This window comes from Balaenoptera musculus, chromosome 3 (assembly GCF_009873245.2).
Source record: "Balaenoptera musculus isolate JJ_BM4_2016_0621 chromosome 3, mBalMus1.pri.v3, whole genome shotgun sequence".
Classification (NCBI taxonomy): Eukaryota; Metazoa; Chordata; class Mammalia; order Artiodactyla; family Balaenopteridae; genus Balaenoptera; species Balaenoptera musculus.
Window position 1 is genome coordinate 162,184,789 of NC_045787.1, and position 18,286 is coordinate 162,203,074.

The 18,286-nt window shown below is 53.7% G+C and overlaps 1 protein-coding gene across 4 annotated transcripts; it reads left to right on the top strand.

Annotated features, from left to right (window-relative positions):
• The first annotated feature begins 20 nt into the window (after window positions 1–20).
• On the top strand, window positions 21–17,904 carry CC2D1A (coiled-coil and C2 domain containing 1A). 4 transcript variants are annotated; one of them, XM_036848382.1, is made up of 29 exons: window positions 21–297; window positions 1,669–1,804; window positions 3,331–3,446; window positions 3,540–3,605; window positions 3,866–4,000; window positions 4,084–4,318; window positions 9,792–9,916; window positions 10,233–10,305; window positions 10,484–10,555; window positions 10,648–10,778; window positions 10,858–10,930; window positions 11,628–11,761; window positions 12,139–12,250; window positions 12,332–12,504; window positions 13,196–13,318; window positions 13,399–13,457; window positions 13,549–13,665; window positions 14,799–14,872; window positions 14,948–15,006; window positions 15,125–15,176; window positions 15,266–15,365; window positions 15,453–15,543; window positions 15,847–15,984; window positions 16,076–16,140; window positions 16,712–16,775; window positions 16,867–16,993; window positions 17,068–17,144; window positions 17,238–17,285; window positions 17,367–17,904. In XM_036848382.1, the coding sequence occupies exons 1-29, from the start codon at window positions 238–240 to the stop codon at window positions 17,385–17,387; spliced, it is 2,856 nt and encodes a 951-aa protein (XP_036704277.1). In that variant the 5' UTR covers window positions 21–237; the 3' UTR covers window positions 17,388–17,904. The 4 variants fall into 4 exon arrangements, with proteins under 4 accessions (XP_036704277.1, XP_036704276.1, XP_036704278.1 ...); XM_036848381.1 differs by having other exon boundaries at window positions 12,136–12,250; window positions 17,367–17,899; XM_036848383.1 differs by having other exon boundaries at window positions 12,136–12,250; window positions 16,079–16,140; window positions 17,367–17,899.
• The last annotated feature ends 382 nt before the right edge of the window (window positions 17,905–18,286 follow it).

Here is an 18,286-nt window from a genome sequence, read left to right on the forward strand (position 1 = left end):
CCGGGAATTGTAGTTTCAGTGCTGCGGGCCCTGCAAGTCCGGTGGCTGCGCTCGGGTTCCGCGGAGCCCAAGGGCCGAGGCGGAAGTGGGTCGGCCACCCGGGCGGCCGAGGGCGCGAGGTCGGCGGTCGCGGGGCGCCAACGAGGGGCGTGGGACTCAGGAAGGGCGCGTGCGCGGCCATAGGCCCCGGGGGAGGCCAGGCCAGGGGTCCGGTGGTCCGAGTATCCAGCCTGGAAGATGCACAAGAGGAAGGGACCCCCGGGACCCCCGGGCCGAGGAGCCGCCACCGCCCGCCAGGTGAGTCTGTACCCCACGGCCCGGCCCAGGGGACCCGTCCCACCCTTGTCACACATTCAAGGGAGGGCCCCACCCCCAGGGGAGCCAGATCTCCACCCCAGGTGAGCCGCGGTCCCCGCCCCCCTGGTTAGGTTCGACCCCCAAAGTGCGGCCTATTGGCCCCGGCTCCCCAGCTCCTGGCGCCCCTCCCAGGGCTCAGGGCCACCTGTTGCCGCAGCAGCTCCAGTCCGGGAGGGGAAGGCCTCGGACCTGGGGTAAGAAAGACAGTTATGGGTCTCCTGGCCTGAACACTCGTGGAACCCTCGCATCAGCCTGGCCAGGTCAGACTCTTTTATCCCCATTGTACACATGAGGACACTGAGACCCAGAGAGGTGAAGGCACCTGCCCGAGGTCATAGGGATTAAATGCTTGGCCAGAGCTAAGCACAAATCCAGAGCTGCTGCCATGAGCCCACAGAACTGTGGTTGGGCCCCTTCTCCCTCCCTCATTCATTGCCTTTGCCCCAGGCACTGGGAGAGTTTGATTTTTCTCAGCTTTGATGGAAGGAGCTCAGGTCATAACTTAGTGCCCAGGTATAACAGTCTGAGTGACCTGAAGTTCCCTCCTGGCTTCTACACGTTGGACACTTGCCTTCACCACTCTAAGCCTCAGTTTCCTCATCTGTAAAATGGAGTCCCTAAGAGTCCTTATGTCACAGGATAGTTGCGAAAATTCATTGAGATAGTTTATGGAAAGTGCTAGAACATAGCACTCAATAAGTGTCGTCATCATCATTATTACTATTAGATGGAGACATATATGATTGCCAATATTTGGCCATTTTTGATCCAAAGAAAGGGGGGTAATTTTGTGTACTTCAACCTGATATTAGCACATTATGGTTGGTCATTAACCAGGATAGGATAGGAAGACAGGTATGTTACACAGCAAAGCCCCCAATTCCAACTTCTACGTTGTCTGGGCTTCTATTTGCTCTTGACGCCTCCAGCCTTCCTTCATGGCTCGCTCTGCCAAAGATGCTGGAAAGGAAAAACCAAGGTGTGCAGAGTGGCTTTGCTGTGGGGCAAGGTGTGGGGCCTTCTTTCCCCACTGACGTTGGCTAGCAGCACATCATGGGTGTGGGCTCAGAGCTGGCAGTTGAGTCTCTCCAGCTGCCCTTTGCCCCATGTTGATCTGTGCCAGAGGGCCTGCCCACCTTGGGACATGTGTTGTGTTCTGGGCCTGTTCCGGCCTCCTGGCACTCCCCAGGGAAATGGCTTTCCCCAGCTCTGGGTTCCCTTCCTTCCAAGGGGACTCCAGGTCCATCATGGCTGCCTCTAGCTAGCTGGGGTGCATCCCAAGGTCTGACTGAACCCCCATTGTTCCCACAGCTGGGCCTGCTAGTTGACCTCTCCCCAGATGGCCTGATGATCCCTGAGGACGGAGTTAACGATCAGGAACTGGAGGCTGAGTTCTTGGCTTTGGTGGGAGGCCGGCCCCAAGCCCTGGAGAAGCTTAAAGGCAAAGGTGAGACTCTCAACACACCTCTGAACATTTTCTGAGCTCCCGCTGTGGGCGGGGCTTGGAGCTGGGCACTGGGGCGATGGTGAAATGGAGACAGAGAAGGTGCCTGCCCTTCTGACATCCACAGTCTGGGTAAGAGTTAAGCAATCAACTCTGGACCCAGAATGAGGATTCGAATCCCACCTTTGCAACTTACTGGCTGTGTGACTTGATGAATTCCAGCACCTGTGTGGGCCTCCGTTTCCCTGTTTGTAAAATGGGAATAAAGACCACACTTACATCACAGGAGTTAATCTTCTAGTGTTCATCAGGCATTTCACACAGGATGTGGCACGTCCTCCAACCCACTGTTCTGTGATCGGGGCTGGGATGGGGAAGGCACAGAGCAATGGGGGAGACCTGTGAGCTGGACTGGATTCCCGGAGGAGGCACCTGCAGTGGGGAGGGCCAGGTGAAGAGTGGGGGACTGCTTCTGGGGGGGTGGGTCACAGCACACGCAGAGGCCCTGGAGGAGATGGCAGGGGCCAGGGGACTCTGCAGTGGTCAGGTGGGGCTGGAGCTCGGGGCAGACAGAGCCTTTACACTTTCTAGCTAACGCAGTTGATACTCGTTATTCATGGATTCTGAATTTGTGATTTCACCTGCTGGCTTAAATTTATTTGTAACCCCCAAATCAGTGCTTGTAGTACTTTTGCAGTCATTCACAGACGTGCACAGAGCTGCAAAAAGCTTGAGTCACCCGATGTGCACGTTCCCAGCTGAGGCGACACTCCGCCTTCTTGTCTCAGCGCATAAATAAGTGTCCTTTCCTTGGTCTGTTTAATGCCACATTTTTCTCATTTTTGTGCTTTTTGTTGGTGATTTTGTGAATCCACATAGCCCCCAAGCATAGTGCTGTTGGCCTCGAGTTCAATGTTAATGAATCAACAGTATATATTAAATAAGGTGTCTTTAAATAGAAACACACATAAGACAAGGTTATGTATTGGCTGGTTGACAAAAATGTGCCCAGAGGCTCACGGGAACCTAATGCTGTATTTCCTCCAGGGACAATGGTTCAGTATTCGCTCATTCCATGTTTGTGGCAACTTTATAGCACATGGATACCGCGGATAACGAGAATAACATGAACAACAAAATGCTGACAGTATGCTGTTCTAAGAGCTTCATTTACCCTTAGTCCCCACAAGCTACCTATGAGGGAGAGACTATTGTTGTCCCCATCCAACAGATGTGAAGACTAAGGCCCAGAGAGGTGAAGTGACTTGCCCAAGGTCCCACAGTGAGAAAGTTGCAGATCTGGGGTTCCAACTCAGGCGGGATAAGGAAGAGATGAGAGCAGGGAGATTGGCGGAGAGGGGGATCATGCCTGGCTGGCCCGAGGGCAGTGGGGTGCCATGAAGGGCCAGGAGGGGGACATGCTGCCCCACCGCCTGCTACCCTATTTTTCGGGGCCGTGGGTGACCAGGACGGGAGGCTGGGAACTCTTGAAGGATCCCGGTCCAGCTGGGGCCTCCCCCTGCCTCTAGGTCCCCTGCCCATGGAGGCCATTGAGAAGATGGCCAGCTTGTGCATGAGAGACCCGGACAAGGAGGAGGAGGAGGGGACGGACGAGGAGGATGTGGAGGCTGATGATGACCTGCTGGTGAGCACCCAGGATGGGGCAGGGCACCTCCCTTCCGTTGCTGCCCCGTCTGGCAGGCCCTCACGACCGGCCCCCGGCTGTGTGTCCCTGCAGGCGGAACTGAATGAGGTCCTTGGGGAGGAACAGAAGGCTTTGGAGTCCCACCCTCCTGTGGCCCAGGTATACGTCCGAAGACACTGGTCCCTGCAGCCCAGGGTTCAAGGCCTTCCTCTTCCCCTCTCAGCCATGGGACCTCGCGCAGGTGGCGGGACCCCACTGAGCCCCAGTTCTCTGCCCTGGGAAATGGGAGGATGATTTCTGCCCCTTCGGGGTTAGGGTAGCAACATGCCTGGTATACAGTAGGTACTCAACCGAGCAAGATGTCAGGGCGGGCCCGGGTGGGGTCACCACCCAGACTGTGTGCTCGGCCCCTCCCGCAGCCAAAGGCCACAACCCCCAGCCCAGGGTTGGAGACCACCTTGCAGGAGAGGCTGGCCCTCTACCAGACAGCGATCGAAAGCGCCAGGCAAGCCGGAGATGGTGCCAAGATGCGGCGCTACGACCGGGGGCTTAAGGTGAGCGGGCAGACGGGAGGGTGCTGGGGCCTCACCACCCAGCTCCAGGCCCCTCCCAAACCCACATTCACATCTTCTCCCAGACACTTGAAAACCTGCTGGCCTCCGTCCAGAAGGGGAAAGCCGTCGATGAAGGGGACATCCCGCCGCCTGTGGCTGTGGGGAAGGGCCCAGTGGCTACGCCCAGCCACACCCCAGCACCCAGTCAGCCGGTCCCTACGAACCCACCGGCCCCAGATTCCCGGGTCATCGTGGAGGGTCCTCCTTCAACTGCCCCAGCCTCAACGCTGGTCTCCGCTAAGCCCCAGCTGCCCTCAGGTAGGCCAAGGACAGGACTGGGCTGACGTGGGATGGGCCGGGTGTTTATTCAGCGGTAGGGCCCTCTGCGGGGTTGCAGGCCCGGCACTGATTGTTAGATATTTTTAACACCCTTCCCTCCCTGGAGCCTACCTTCCAGGGGGGACATGAGCTCACAGAGAGGTTTTGTGTGTGTGGTGGCAGTAAAATATATTTAACAACACATTTGCTCTTTAACCATGTTTCAATGTGCAATTGAGAGGCATTTGGCTTATTCACAATATTGCTCAATCAGCACCTCTGTTTCCAAAACTTTTTCCTCACCCCAAACGGAAACTCTGTCTCCATTAAATGCTAACTCCCCATTCTCTCTCTCCCAGCCCCTAGTAACCTCCATTCTACTTTCTGTCCCTATGGGTTTGCCGCTGTAGACATTTCACGTAAGTGGAATCGTCCATCCACTCTCTGCCCTCCTGTGTCTGGCTTCCGTCACTTAGCATAATGTTGCAGTGTGTGTGTCAGAACTCCATTCCTTTCTATGGCAGAGTAACATTCCCACACATAGGGTTTTGGGGGGTTTTTTTGTTTGATTTTAACAGAAACACAACATTATTAGTCACTGTAATTTTAATCATGACCTCTTTATTTTTTTTCACATTGACAGTGTTCAAAATCTCAAGACCTTTTAGGTTTTTTTTTAAATTTTTGTATTGGAGTATAGTTGATTTACAATGTTGTGTTAGTTTCTGCTGTACAGCAAAGTGAGTCAGTTATGCATGTTAATATATCCACTCTCTTTTAGATTATTTTCCCATATAGATCATTACAGAGTATTGAGTAGAGTTCTCTGTGCTTTACAGGACGTTCTTATTAGTTATTTGTTTTATATATAATAGTGTGTATATGTCAGTCCCAGTCTCCCAGTTTATCCCTCCCCCCCTCCCCCGCCTTACCCCCTGGTAACCATAAGTTTGTTTTCTACATCTGTGACTCAATTTCTGTTTCATAAATAGGTTCATTTGTACTCTTTTTTTAGATTCCACATATAACTGATATCATATGATATTTGTCCTTCTCTGACTTACTTCACTCAGTATGACAATCTCTAGGTCCGTCCGTGTCGCTGCAAATGGCAGTATTTTGTCCTTTTTTATGGCTGAGTAATATTCCATTGTATATATGTACCACATCTTCTTTTTTCTTTTTTTTAGTTAATTAATTAATTAATTTATTTATTTATTTATTTTTGGCTACGTTGGGTCTTTGTTGCTGCGAGCAGGCTTTCTCTAGTTGTGGCGAGCAGGGGCTACTCTTTGTTGCAGTGCACGTGTTTCTCATTGCCATAGCTTCTCATGTTGTGGAGCGTGGGCTCTAGGCACGTGGGCTTCAGTAGTTGTGGCACGTGGGCTCAGTAGTTGTGGCTCGTGGGCTCTAGAGCGCAGGCTCAGTAGTTGTAGTGCACAGGCTTAGTTGCTCCACGGCATGTGGGATCCTCCCAGACCAGGGCTCGAACCCGTGTCTCTTGCGTTGGCAGGCGGATCCTTAAGCACTTCGCCACCAGGGAAGTCCCTGTACCACATCTTCTTTATCCATTCCGCTGTTGATGGACATTTAGGTTGCTTCCATGTCCTGGCTGTGGTAAATAGTGCTGCAGTGAACGTTGGGGGTGCATGTATCCTTTTTTTCTTTTTAATATCTTTATTGGAGTATAATTGCTTTACAATGTTTTGGTAGTTTCTGCTGTATAATAAAGTGAATCAGCTACATGTATACATACATCCCCATATCCCCTCCCTCTTGCGTCTCCCTCCCACCCTCCCTATCCCACCCCTCTAGGTGGTCACAAAGCACCGAGCTGATCTCCCTGTGCTATGCGGCTGCTTCCCACCAGCTATCTGTTTTACATTTGGTAGTGTATATATGTCCATGCCACTCTCTCACTTCGTCCCAGCTTACCCTTCCCCCTCCCCATGTCCTCAACTCCATTCTCTACATCTGTGTCTTTATTCTTGTCCTGCCCCTAGGTTCTTCAGAACCATTTTTTTAGGTTCCGTGTTGGCATACGGTATTTGTTTTTCTCTTCCTGACTTACTTCACCCTGTAGCATGTATCCTTTCAAATTATGGTTTTCTCCAGATGTATGCCCAGGAGTGGGATTGCTGGATCATATGGCAGCTCTATTTTTAGTTTTTTAAGGAATCTCCATATTGTTCTCCATAGTGGCTGTACCAATTTACATTCCCACCAGCAGTGTAGGAGGGTTCCCTTTTCTCCACACCCTCTCCAGCATTTATTGTTTGTAGATTTTTTGATTCCCACACATAGGGTTTTGAGTGAATAATTCCCAAGCCCTCAGCTTGTCTGTCTTTCCTGTAAAACTCACCTGCTGGAGGACGCACCTCCCAAGAAGTTTCTTTCCCCCAACCTCCCTTCTCCCCCTTTAGGAAAGGAACACGTGGATCTGCCCCAGGGGCAAACGCTGCCCTGGTGAGAACCAAAGAGATACTTGAAACACTGGCCTGGGGTTCAGAAAGTGAACCCCTGGTCTCTAAATCTTTCCGCAGCCAGGCTGGTTTCTAAGCTTTTGTTTTTGGCAAAGTTCAAGGACGACTGTCAGAAATCATCATCTGAGATTCTCAGCTGAAATCATCAACAATTTTTCATAATGGAGTTTTTGGTATGTAGCTGGGCAGGGGCTCTGAGAATCACGTGACATCACAATACTAAGACTGTCTCTTTCCGTCTATTTGTTGATGTGAAGCAGGTTTCTCTACATACTAAAAACAAAAAAGGAAAGTAGGAAAAGAATAAACAAGGAAACAGGAGATAAATGTTAGGAGGTGGACCCAGCCACCGCCGTGTCAGCAAGAGCTGCCTTGCCAATAAAATTTTACTCTTAGTATATAAAATTATTTGTCAAAAAAGCTCAATGTATTTAGGCTTTGCTCAATTTCGTGCTGATAATAATTGTAACAGTAATTCTATCCTGGAAGAAAAATTCTTCAACACAGAGACTTGCGATGGCAGTAAACAAAGCCAATCAGATGTCAAGGTGTTGGGGAGAGGGGTAGATAAATTAGGAGTTTGGGATTAACAGATACACACTACTATATATAAAATAGAAAATAGGTAAACAACAAAGACCTACTGTATAGCACAGGGAACTGTACTCAGTATCTTGTAATAACCTATAATGGAAAAGAATCTGAAAAAGAATAAATAAATAAATATATATATATAAATAACTGAATCAGTTTGCTGTGCACCTAAAACTAACACAACGTAGTAAATTAATTATACCTCAATTTAAAAAGAATGTTAAGGTGTTTTAGACACCTCTTCAGACAAGTCCTCCAAAACTAAAGCAGTGGGTCCAGTTGTCAGTCTGAAAAAGTACAATGCATGCTGTTTTTCAGGTGTTTCTAGTATTTCTGGACACTGGGTGGTGTATCTATTGTATTTTTTTTTATATACTGACAATTGTACCTATTGCTTTCAATTTAGGGATACTTCCCCTAAAAACTGAGCATATTGTTTGAAACTGTAACTACTAACACACTGTTTAATAAGCCATTTAATCCTGTTTCCCAACTTTGCTGATACAGTGCATAGATGTACATTTAAATGTACAATGGGGTTGTCAAAAAAAGCCTTTCAAGTACCCACATATGTCATGTTAGGATACAGTTCTGCGGGAGATGTGGATGTAAATAAGGGAAAATCTGAAATTCCCGAGTGCTAAATGTGAACCCTGGCATATATTTAAATAGTAAATGTTGGTATATAGTCAAAAGAAGATCTGAAATTCCTGATTGCTAAATGTGAACCCTGACATATATTTAAATAGTAAATGTTGGTTTGCGTTGTTTCAACCCACTCACCTTGCAGTAATTTGTTACAGCAGCAACAGGAGACTAATAAAATAGCAAAAAATAATTTTTACCTTTTTCTATATATTTTTCCCCAGTCAGTTTTAACTTTGCTATTTTTTATATAAGAAATTAAAAATTTTTACCGAGCAAAAAAAAAAAAAAAAAAAAAAGTAAATGTTGGTATATAGTCAAAAGAATTGAAAGCAAGGACATGGAGAGGTATTTGTACACTTGTGTTCTTAGCAGTATTATCCACAATAGCCAAAAGGTAGAAGAAACACAGTGTCTATTGACGGATACAGGCACACCTCGTTTTTTCTAGTTTTTGCTTTATTGCGATTCACAGATATTGCGGTTTTTTACAAAATGAAGGTTGGTGGCAACCGCGCTTTTAGCTAGTCTATTGGCGCCATTTTTCCAACAGCATTTACTCACTTTGTGTCTCTCTGTCACATGTTGGCAATTCTCACAGTATTTCAAACTTTTTCATGATTATTATATTTGTTATGGGGATCTGTGATCAGTGATCTTTGATGTTACTGCTACAGTTTGCTAAAGGCTCCGTTGGTAGTTAGCATTTTTTAACAATAAGATATTTTTATACTAAAGTATGTACGTTGGTTTTTTAGACATAATTCTATTGTACACTTAATAGACTACGGTATAGTGTAGTAACTTTTACATGCACTGGGACACCAAAAAAAATTGAGTGACTCACTTTATTGCGGTATTTGCTTTATTGTGGTGGTCCGGAACCAAACCCGAAATATCTCAGAGGTATGCTTGTAAATAGATAAACAAGTGTGGTCCATTCATGCAATGGAATAGTATTCACCCTTAAAAAAAAAAAAAAGGAAGGAAATTCTGACACCTGCTACAACATGGATGAACCTTGAGGACATTATGCTGAGTGAAATAAGCCAGTCACAGAAGGACAAATACTGTATGATTCCACTTATGGGAGGTCCCTAAAGGAGTCAAATTCATAGAGACAGAAAGTAGAATGGTGGGTGCCAGGGGAGAGGGGAGAGGGGATAGGGAGTTAGTGTTTATAGGGACAGAGTTTCAGTTGGGGAAGATGAAAGAGTTCTGGAGATGGACGGTGGTGAATGTTGCACAACAATGTGAACGTACTTAATGCCACTGAACTGTACGCTTAAAAAGGGTTAAGATGGTAAATTTTATGTTGTGTGTATTTTACCACAATTTGAAAAAATAAAAAGGGAATATTGGTGAGTTTCAAATCACCGTAGTAGTTAGGATACGTTTGATTTAAAAGAGTGGTGTGATGGTTTTCTTTATCGAATGTCAATATTTGGAGACACTGGGAATGACAACCCTTGCTACTTTTTCAACTTAAAATGAAAAGTTTTCGATGTCAACTTAAAAATGTGTAAGGGTACGTAGTTTTCCAGAATTCTCTTGGGGGCAAAACAGCAATGGCTCCAGAGACTGACAGTCGTGCGGTTGAGTCCCCACCATGCCATCTTCAAGCTGTGTGACCTTGGGGAGGCAGTATCCCCTCTCTGAGCCTTAATTCTCAAATCTATAAGGTGGGCCTAAGAGCAGTCTTTGTTGTGAGAATTAAGTAGAAATGGTTTGCGTGCTGTTCCCCCTCCCAGGTCCCTGCAGCCCTGGCCCCCTGGCCCAGTTGCAGAGCCGCCAGCGCGAGTACAAGCTGGCCGCCCTCCGCGCCAAGCAGCAGGGAGATACCGCCACTGCCGCAAGACACTTCCGCGTGGCCAAGGTATGCCCAGACTGACGGACAGGGTCGGAGGGAGAGGACAGGATGCTCCTGACATTGCGTGATGGCAAAGAACAGGGGCTCTGGAGTCAGACAGATTTGAATCCTGGTCACTCCGTAGCTGTAGTTTGCTGTACCTCTTGAAGGCTCAGTTTACCCTCTCTGTGAAATGGGCATAAGTGTCTGGAAGAGGCTTGAGCAAGTTGCTGCAAAGGAAGGCACAGAGCGAGGAGTCCTCTGTTGCGGGCAGAGCATAGAGACTCCCCTCAGGGTCCTGGCCCCCAGCTGCAGCCTCTTCCCCTGATCTTCCTTTTCCCAGAGCTTTGACGCTGTCTTGGAGGCCCTGAGCCGGGGCGAGCCTGTGGACCTGTCACGCCTGCCCCCTCCACCTGGTGAGGACCCCACCCTGCCCACCCTCCAGGACTGCTGGAGGCCTCCACGAAGTTCTTCCTAATGCTGCCGCCCCTGTGGGTCAGGCCCAGGGACCCCACCCTCAGGCCAGGCCAGCCTGGTGGGGGAAAGGGCGGCCACAAGCAAGCCCCCCACTGGACTGGACCTCTCTGCCCCCAGACCAGCTGCCCCCAGACCCACCATCACTGCCACCACAGCCTCCAACTCCTGCCGTCGTGCCCTCCATGCCAGGTAGGCTTCCGGGACCCTGCGGGGTGGGCTAGCCAGAGCAAGACAGTCTCCCCGCCCCTAGACTCTTAACTCTACCCCCTGGTCTGGCCCAGAGGTTCCTGCACCCCCAAGGACTCTCCTGGAGGCGCTGGAGCAGCGGATGGAGCGGTACTGTGTGGCCGCGGCCCAGGCGAAGACCAAGGGGGACCAGCGGAAGGCTCGCATGCACGAGCGCATTGTTAAGGTGCGTGGAGACCAAGCGGGCGAGTCGGCAGCCCCCGGAAACCTTGCCCAGGAAGCCCTAACACCTGCGTTCCCTGCAGCAATACCAAGATGCCATCCGAGCCCACAAGGCTGGCCGAGCCGTGGATGTGGCTGAGCTGCCTGTGCCCCCAGGTAGGCCCCGCCCCCGGCCCCTGCCCCTCCAACCTCTGAGCCTTTGCAGGTGCTATTCCTTCCGACTCTGCAGTCTCAGGGAGCCGATGGCTTGCACATTCAGAAATTCTGCAAGCTTGTTAGACAATTGGTAGCTTAAAATCAGTCACAATGGGAGAGTTTATACCACGGAAATTGGCAAACACGAAAAATCAGGAGGTTTTATTTGGAGAGCCTGTTCACCAGCCCACCACTGCCTGCTGCCTCCATTTCTTCTTTGTTTGACTCAACTCCTTCCTAGTCATCAGCTCTCAGTTTTACAGGTAGCTGCTCAGCCTCCCATCAGCCCCCCAGTGGGTAGGAGGCGTCCCCTGGGATCTCAGAGCTGCCTGTGTGTCCCCCATGAGAGCAATTATGTGTCTGCACCTTGGTCCCGTGGGAGTCCCTCCAGGCCCAAGACTACCTCTTATGCCCAGCACACTACCTCACACAGTGCTTGCTTGTTGGAATCTGGTCAAGGCCCAGCCGGGGTCAGGCAAGAGGAAGGGCAGGAGGGAGGTTGGGGTGGTCTGGCCTCTCCACCCAACCAGCAGCATCTCCTTTCTTATGTGCAAAGTAGATTCAACGGCCTGAGGCTCCTTATCGGGGGAGGAACCTGAGTCTCCGCCATTATGGTGTGGGCCTCTCCCTCCTGATCGGGTCCCAACTGGCCGCCCAGGCTTTCCCCCGATCCAGGGCCTGGAGGCCACCGAGCCCACCCAGCAGAGCCTGGTGGGAGTCCTAGAGACTGCCATGAAGCTGGCCAACCAGGATGAAGGCCCCGAGGACGAAGAGGATGAGGAGCCTAAGAAGGTGTGAGGGGCCGGGGCCTTGGGGTGAGGCAAGGGAGTGGCAGCAAAGCCAAGCCCAAGCAGCCCTGGCCTCGAGCCAGAAAGAGCCGGCCACACATCCGGCCCTGCCGCTTCCTGGCTGTGTGGCCGTGGGCAAGTCGTTTTGCTCTCCGACCCTCGACCCTCGGGCTCCTCCTCTGTAAACTGAGCACAGTAATAGTCCCTACCTCCCAGGGCTGTTGCAAAGATTCAGTGTGAACAAGATCACGTGTTGTGTTCAGTGCTGAGGAAACAGAAACTAAGACGGTCAGTGTTGTCAGTGTCGGGCCCTGACCCTGTGGGGAGTGGACTCATCACAGGTGCTGGGAAAGCTCTGACTTCCTCTCTATCCCTCAGCAGCTCAACAGCCCTGCAGCCCCCACAGCCCAGCCCAAAGCCCCACCTTCAAAGGCACCCCAGTCAGGATCTGCCCCAGCAGCCAAAGCAGCTCCCAAAGGCACATCCACCAGAGGTAGGTACACCTGCCCCACCTGGGCTGCCTATTGCCTGGCCATGGGTTGGGCAGCACCCTCAGACGCCCCTGTGCCCACAGCCCAGCAGCAGCTGGCCTTCCTGGAGGGCCGCAGGAAGCAGCTCCTACAGGCGGCGCTGCGAGCCAAGCAGAAGAATGACATGGAGGGCGCCAAGATGCACCTGCGCCAGGCCAAGGGGCTGGAGCCCATGCTGGAGGCCTCACGCAACGGGCTGCCTGTGGACATCGCCAAGGTGAACCCTCTAGGCCTGCTGGACCTTCCCAAGCACTCACCCTTCAGGCTCATGCCACTTAGCAGCCATGTGACTTGGAGTGTATTAGTCAGCATCCAGGTTAAGCTGCTGAAACAAACAGGCCTCCCCAGGACAGTGGCTGAAACCAGACAGACATTTATGTTTCTTGCATGTAACATTCAGGGCATTCTGGTCTCTAAAAGACAAAGCCCTTCAGGGCCCAGGTTCTTTTATCTTGTTGCTCTGCCACACCCTAGGTCTTGTCCACATGGTCAAAGTGGTTTGATGCCTTGTCTGCATCCAGGCTATGAGAAGTTACATGGAGTTGCCATCACTTCTGCTTGCCTCCCATTGGCCAGAACTGAGTCACATGGCCACACCTAGCTGCAGCGGAGACTGGGACATGTAGTCTCTTGCTATGTGCCCAGGCAGGACTCCATTACTAGGGAAGAGGGGGTGGGGATCAGACGTGGGGGAAAATGGATAGCAGATTCTGCCATTTGGGGCAGGACCATCCACTTCTCTTTGAGCATTACTTTTCTCCTTGGGAAAGAAGAAAGAACAGGGACAGGGGATGAAGCCATAGTCAGGGAAGGCCTCTTTAAGGAGGGGTGACGTTTCGGCAGAGCCCTGGGTGGACCTGCTCCGTGCTGACCCGCAGACCCTACCTCATGAGCCTCGTCCTCCCCAGGTGCCGCCCGCCCCTGTCAACAAGGACGACTTCGCCCTGGTCCAGCGGCCCGGCCCAGGTCTGTCTCAGGAGTCTGTCCGGCGCTACGGTGAACTCACCAAGCTCATAAGGCAGCAGCACGAGGTGAAGGGGGATTCCCTGCCCAAGTCGCTACAAGGGCACGGCCCCCCCAACCCTCCCCTCACTTTCTTCTGCTCCCCCAGATGTGCCTGAACCACTCTAACCAGTTCACCCACCTGGGCAACATCGCTGAAACCAGCAAGTAAGAAGCCCCACCCCCATCCCCACCAGACATCTGCACCCCCAGCCTGCCCCTGGGACCCGGGACCTGAGCAGGGCCCTCTTGCCGGCAGATTTGAGAAGCTGGCGGACGACTGCAAGCGGAGCATGGAGACCCTGAAGCAGGCCTTTGCCCGGGGTCTCCCCACGCCCACTGCTCGCTTTGAGCAGAGAACCTTCAGCGTCATCAAGTAAGGCCCCTGAGACCCCCCCCCCCAGCCCTTTGGAGAGGGGTTTGTGCTCCCCGGAAGCCAGCAGAGGACTTGCCTCTGGAGTAGAGTTTGGGGAGCTGGTGGGAGCACAGTGTGTGCAGGGGTCCTGAGGCAGATGTGACGTGCAAGTGAAGGACGGCAGTGGGGTGTTGACAGTGACACATTTGGAAATGGGGATGATCTATTGACTGCAGACATGTGCCTGGGCCCAAAGGCCTGGGCAAGCCCGTGGGATGGTGATCTTGGTCCTGCTCCTGTTAAGTCTTCTCACAGGAGACTCCCAGGGAGCTGGGATTGTTTTTTCCCACTTACCGATGAGATTAGGTGCAGCCACTGGGATAACTTAAGATCCCCATCTAGGATAACCCACACCCCATACCCCGGCTCCCCTACATCTGCATAGCCTGGCTCTCTTTCACTTCATCTCCTCCCACCGTCCCCACTTCACTCACCTCCTGCCACATAGACCTCTTTTTGGTCAATCAGACACACCAGCCGTGTTCCCACTCAGGACCTTTGCGCTAGCTGTTTCCTCTGCGCAGACTCTCTTAGGCAGGTTACCACGTAGCGGCCTCTTCTTGACGTTCAGAGTCACCTGTGATGTTACCTCCCGTGAGAGGCCCTCCCTGGTCACTCTGTCTAAAGCAGCCCCTCCTGAGCACACTCCACTCTCTCCCCTGTTTTAATTCTCTGCAGAGTTGTTGTTGTTTTGTTTGCTTATTTATATATTCATGGGTCATCTGTCCACTCAGCTAGCCCCGGCTCCATGAGCAAAGGCGTGGGGTCTGCCTCGTTTACTTCTGTATCCCCAGCAGTGAAGACACTGGCTGGCATGTAGTAGATGCTCAAGAAATACTGTCAAAGAAAGAGAAGGTCCCACAGCAGCTAGGGCCACTGGCTGGTGCAGAGTAAGTCCCAAATAAATATGTGCAGAGTGGAGAAAGGACTGAAAAGGTAGCCAGTGGTGGACCTGGCTAGAGAATTCTAGTCTGTCTGGTCCTAAAACTCAAGCCTAGGAGCTGAGACACCCCTAAGAGACTGGGGGGAGGGCAGAGAAGGCGGGCAGGCCGTGGCACTGAGGTGCCTCTGTCTCTTGCCCGCCCTCCTGGAAGGATCTTCCCTGACCTCAGCAGCAACGACATGCTCCTGTTCATCGTGAAGGGCATCAACTTGCCCACACCCCCAGGTGAGGGGGCGTCAGGCAGGGGTGGGGCCGTGGGGTCCACCCCTCTGCCCAGCTCTGACCCTCATTTGCCCACAGGGCTGTCCCCCGGTGACCTGGATGTCTTTGTTCGGTTCGACTTCCCTTATCCCAATGTGGTATGTGGGGAGCTGAGGAGGGACGGGCTCAAGCCCCATCAGGCCCGGGAGTGAGTCTGGCAGGGATTCAAGGGCAGGCCTCAGCCCCTGAGCTTTTTCGCCTCCTGTCTGGTCACAGGAAGAAGCTCAGAAAGACAAGACCAGTGTGATCAAGAACACAGACTCCCCTGGTGAGCCTTGGCGGGAGGCAGCCCTCCTCAGAAAGCCCACGAGACCGTAGCCTGACCCCTCCCTCCTCCCTCCCTCCTTCCCTGGGCAGAGTTCAAGGAGCAGTTCAAACTCTGCATCAACCGCGGCCACCGTGGCTTCCGAAGGGCCATCCAGACCAAAGGCATCAAGTTCGAAGTGGTCCACAAGGGGTGAGCTGGGGCCGCAGGTGCTGCATGGGCTCTAGAGGAGGGGGAGCTTCCCTGGGCCAACCATCGTGTCCCCTCTCACACACACAGGGGGCTGTTCAAGACCGACCGGGTCCTGGGCACAGCCCAGCTGAAGCTGGACGCCTTGGAGACAGCATGCGAGGTCCGGGAGATCCTTGAGGTGAGAGGTGGACATTCGTCTGAACGCTCCGGTATGGCCGTGCCGCTCATGAACATCACCCAGGTGCTGCCTGCCCTGAGCCCCCAAGGGTCCCCTCTGCTGACCCAGCCCCTCCCCGGGAGCCCCAGACCTCCCTGCTACCCAGCCTTAAATACCCTCAGCACCCTGCTCCATTAGGAGCCGCTGGTGTGTCAGCCGTTCCCATGGACTCGTATTTTGGAAGTTGCTTTGGTCTCCCTGAGCCCAGCCCTGAGCCTCCAGCCGCTGCCTGCTTCCTAACAGGCTCCCCTCACTCCCACCCAGGTCCTGGATGGTCGCAGGCCCACAGGGGGGCGGCTGGAGGTGATGGTCCGGATTCGGGAGCCACTGACGGCCCAGCAGTTGGAGACGACAACTGAGAGGTGGCTGGTCATCGACCCCGTGCCAGCAGCCGCGCCCACAGTGAGACCCCTGCCCATCGGCAGCCCCAGGGAAGGAGGGAGGCTTGGTTCAAGGGGGCCAAGGCTCACAAGACTGGTTCTGTCCTCTGAAGCAGGTTGCTGGGCCCAAAGGGAAGGCCCCTCCCGTGCCCGCTCCTGTGAGGGAACCAGGGAACAGGTAGGTGGCTGGGCCCGGCTGTGCTGGAGAGAACCCCCGTCTTCTTACCTCAGCCTGTCCTGGACAACTTCCCATCAGGCACAGATTGGAGCATGTCTCTCCCCTGCTTCAAGACCTTTCCTGGCTTCCCTCCTCCTGGAGCATCTAGTTTAAACTCCTCAGCTTGATCTTTAAGACCTTTTGTGATCTCCGTCAATATGTCCAGCCTTCTCTCTCCCCACTTCCTCCTGTTGGTTCATGGATACACTTAGTTTTCACTGACCTCTGGGCTTCTCTGTGTTACAATGTCCTGAGCACCCCTATCCCCACACTATCTCCTTGCTCCTCTGCCCAACTCTGACTCCTTTGAGTCCCAACCTGGCTCTCACCTCCTCCAGGAAGCCCTCCCTGACACCTGGCACCACAGTTGCCTGGGTGTACAACCATTGTCCGTATTAGGTTGTGGACCCAGCAACACAGGGGTGGGCCTGGCTTGTCTCCCACTGTTCCCCAGTGCCCGGTGTGTCTGTTGAATTAATGGGGTCGTGGATGGTAGATCCCTGCAGCCCCTCACCCCTCCCCAACCCCATAGATCAGCCCGGCCCCTGCATAGTCTCAGCGTACTGGCCTTCGACCAAGAGCGTCTGGAGCGGAAGGTGGGTACCCATCCTGCAAGGCTCGGTGGGGCAGGATTGGGGGTCTGCAGGCCCGGGCAGGGCCCTCACAACTCCCCCTGCACCCCCCCAGATCCTGGCCTTCAGGCAGGCACGGCGGCCGGTGCCCCCCGAGGTGGCCCAGCAGTACCAGGACATCATACAGCGCAGCCAGTGGCAGAGGGCACAGCTGGAGCAGGGGGGCCCCGGCATCCGGCGGGGTAGGATCTCAGGGATGAGTATGTGGGGGAGGGGTGAGGCAGGGGGCCCCATCATGACCCCCTCCCTCCCTCAGAGTACATGGCCCACTTGGAGCGGCAACTGCAGTTCTACACAGAGGCCGCCCGGCGCCTGGGCAATGATGGCAGCAGGGTGAGCCGCAGGCGGGCCGGGCGGGCGGGCATCGGGGGGCCGGGGGGCCAGGGCTGCCAGGGGCTGCCCACTGACCACCTGTTGGCCCCCCAGGAGGCTGCCAAGGAGGCACTGCATAGACGGAACCTGGTCGAGAGTGAGGTGAGAGGCTTGGGTATTGGGGACGGGGTGGGCAGCTGTGGCCATGTCCCCAACCCTGACCCCGGCGGCCTCTCCCCTCAGCTGCAGCGGCTCCGCAGGTGAGGGGCCGAAGGGGCGGGCGGCCCCTGGAGAGCCGGGAGCGGGCCCAAGGCCCCGGCGCTGGGAGGAGCTAACACGGCCACAGCCTCAGACCAGACAAGCAGACAATCAGTGGACAATCGGCTCTGGACGGACACGTTTCCCCCGGCTGGGCCCACCTGGCCCGACTGGAGCCTCCCTGGCAGGGGACGTTGGGGGCGGTGTCCGCCAGCCTGTGTGTGCCCCTCACCTAGGCCTGGCCGGGTGGGCCCCAGAGAGTCCGTTTGCACAGCCCAGGGGTGTGCGGCCACTTGCCTGCCTCCGAGGTGGGAGGGCGGCTGGGACCAAACCTCAAGGGCCCCTGCAAGCACTTTAGTTCCAGCCCCTCCCCAGCCTTAACCCTGACGCCCACCCACACCCCAAAGAAGCCACTGAGGCCAGCCAGAGCCCAGCTGGCTCCCCAGAGGGTTGCCCTGGCCCAGCTGGGCCCCCAGGGCTGACACACGGAATAAACAGCCAGGGCCATACCTGGCTCACTCTGTCCTGCCTTTGTTTCTTGCTCTTGCCCTCAGTGCCTGGGCTGGGTCTCCTTCACAGCTCCCCTGGGGGCTGATGGAGAGGTGCCTGCGAGAGGAGCAGGCTGGCAGGGGGTGTGCCGTGAAGGATGTGTGCTACGCGCACACTTGCTGCAAGGACGTGTGTGAAGGCCTGTGCACGTGTCATGAGCGTCTGTGGCCCACCTGAGGGCATCTGCGAGTGTCTCTTCAGCTGGTGGCCTTGGGCGTATCTGGGTTTACACGTGTGGTCAGGTCATACGTGGTGGTGCTTGGTGACCCGTGTGTGTCTCAGGGCCTTGACAGCCAGCCCTGCCGCTCACTGGCCACAGGACCTGGGCCAAATTGCCTGACCCACTTAGCATCCCA

Bases quoted from the DNA above. Each gene is read 5' to 3' on its own strand.
- CC2D1A (XM_036848381.1), top strand. From the start codon at position 238: ATGCACAAGAGGAAGGGACCCCCGGGACCCCCGGGCCGAGGAGCCGCC. The intron at 13,458-13,548 runs GTAAGAAGCCCC...TCTTGCCGGCAG, and splicing joins AACATCGCTGAAACCAGCAA to ATTTGAGAAGCTGGCGGACG. The intron at 15,366-15,452 runs GTGAGCTGGGGC...TCACACACACAG, and splicing joins TTCGAAGTGGTCCACAAGGG to GGGGCTGTTCAAGACCGACC.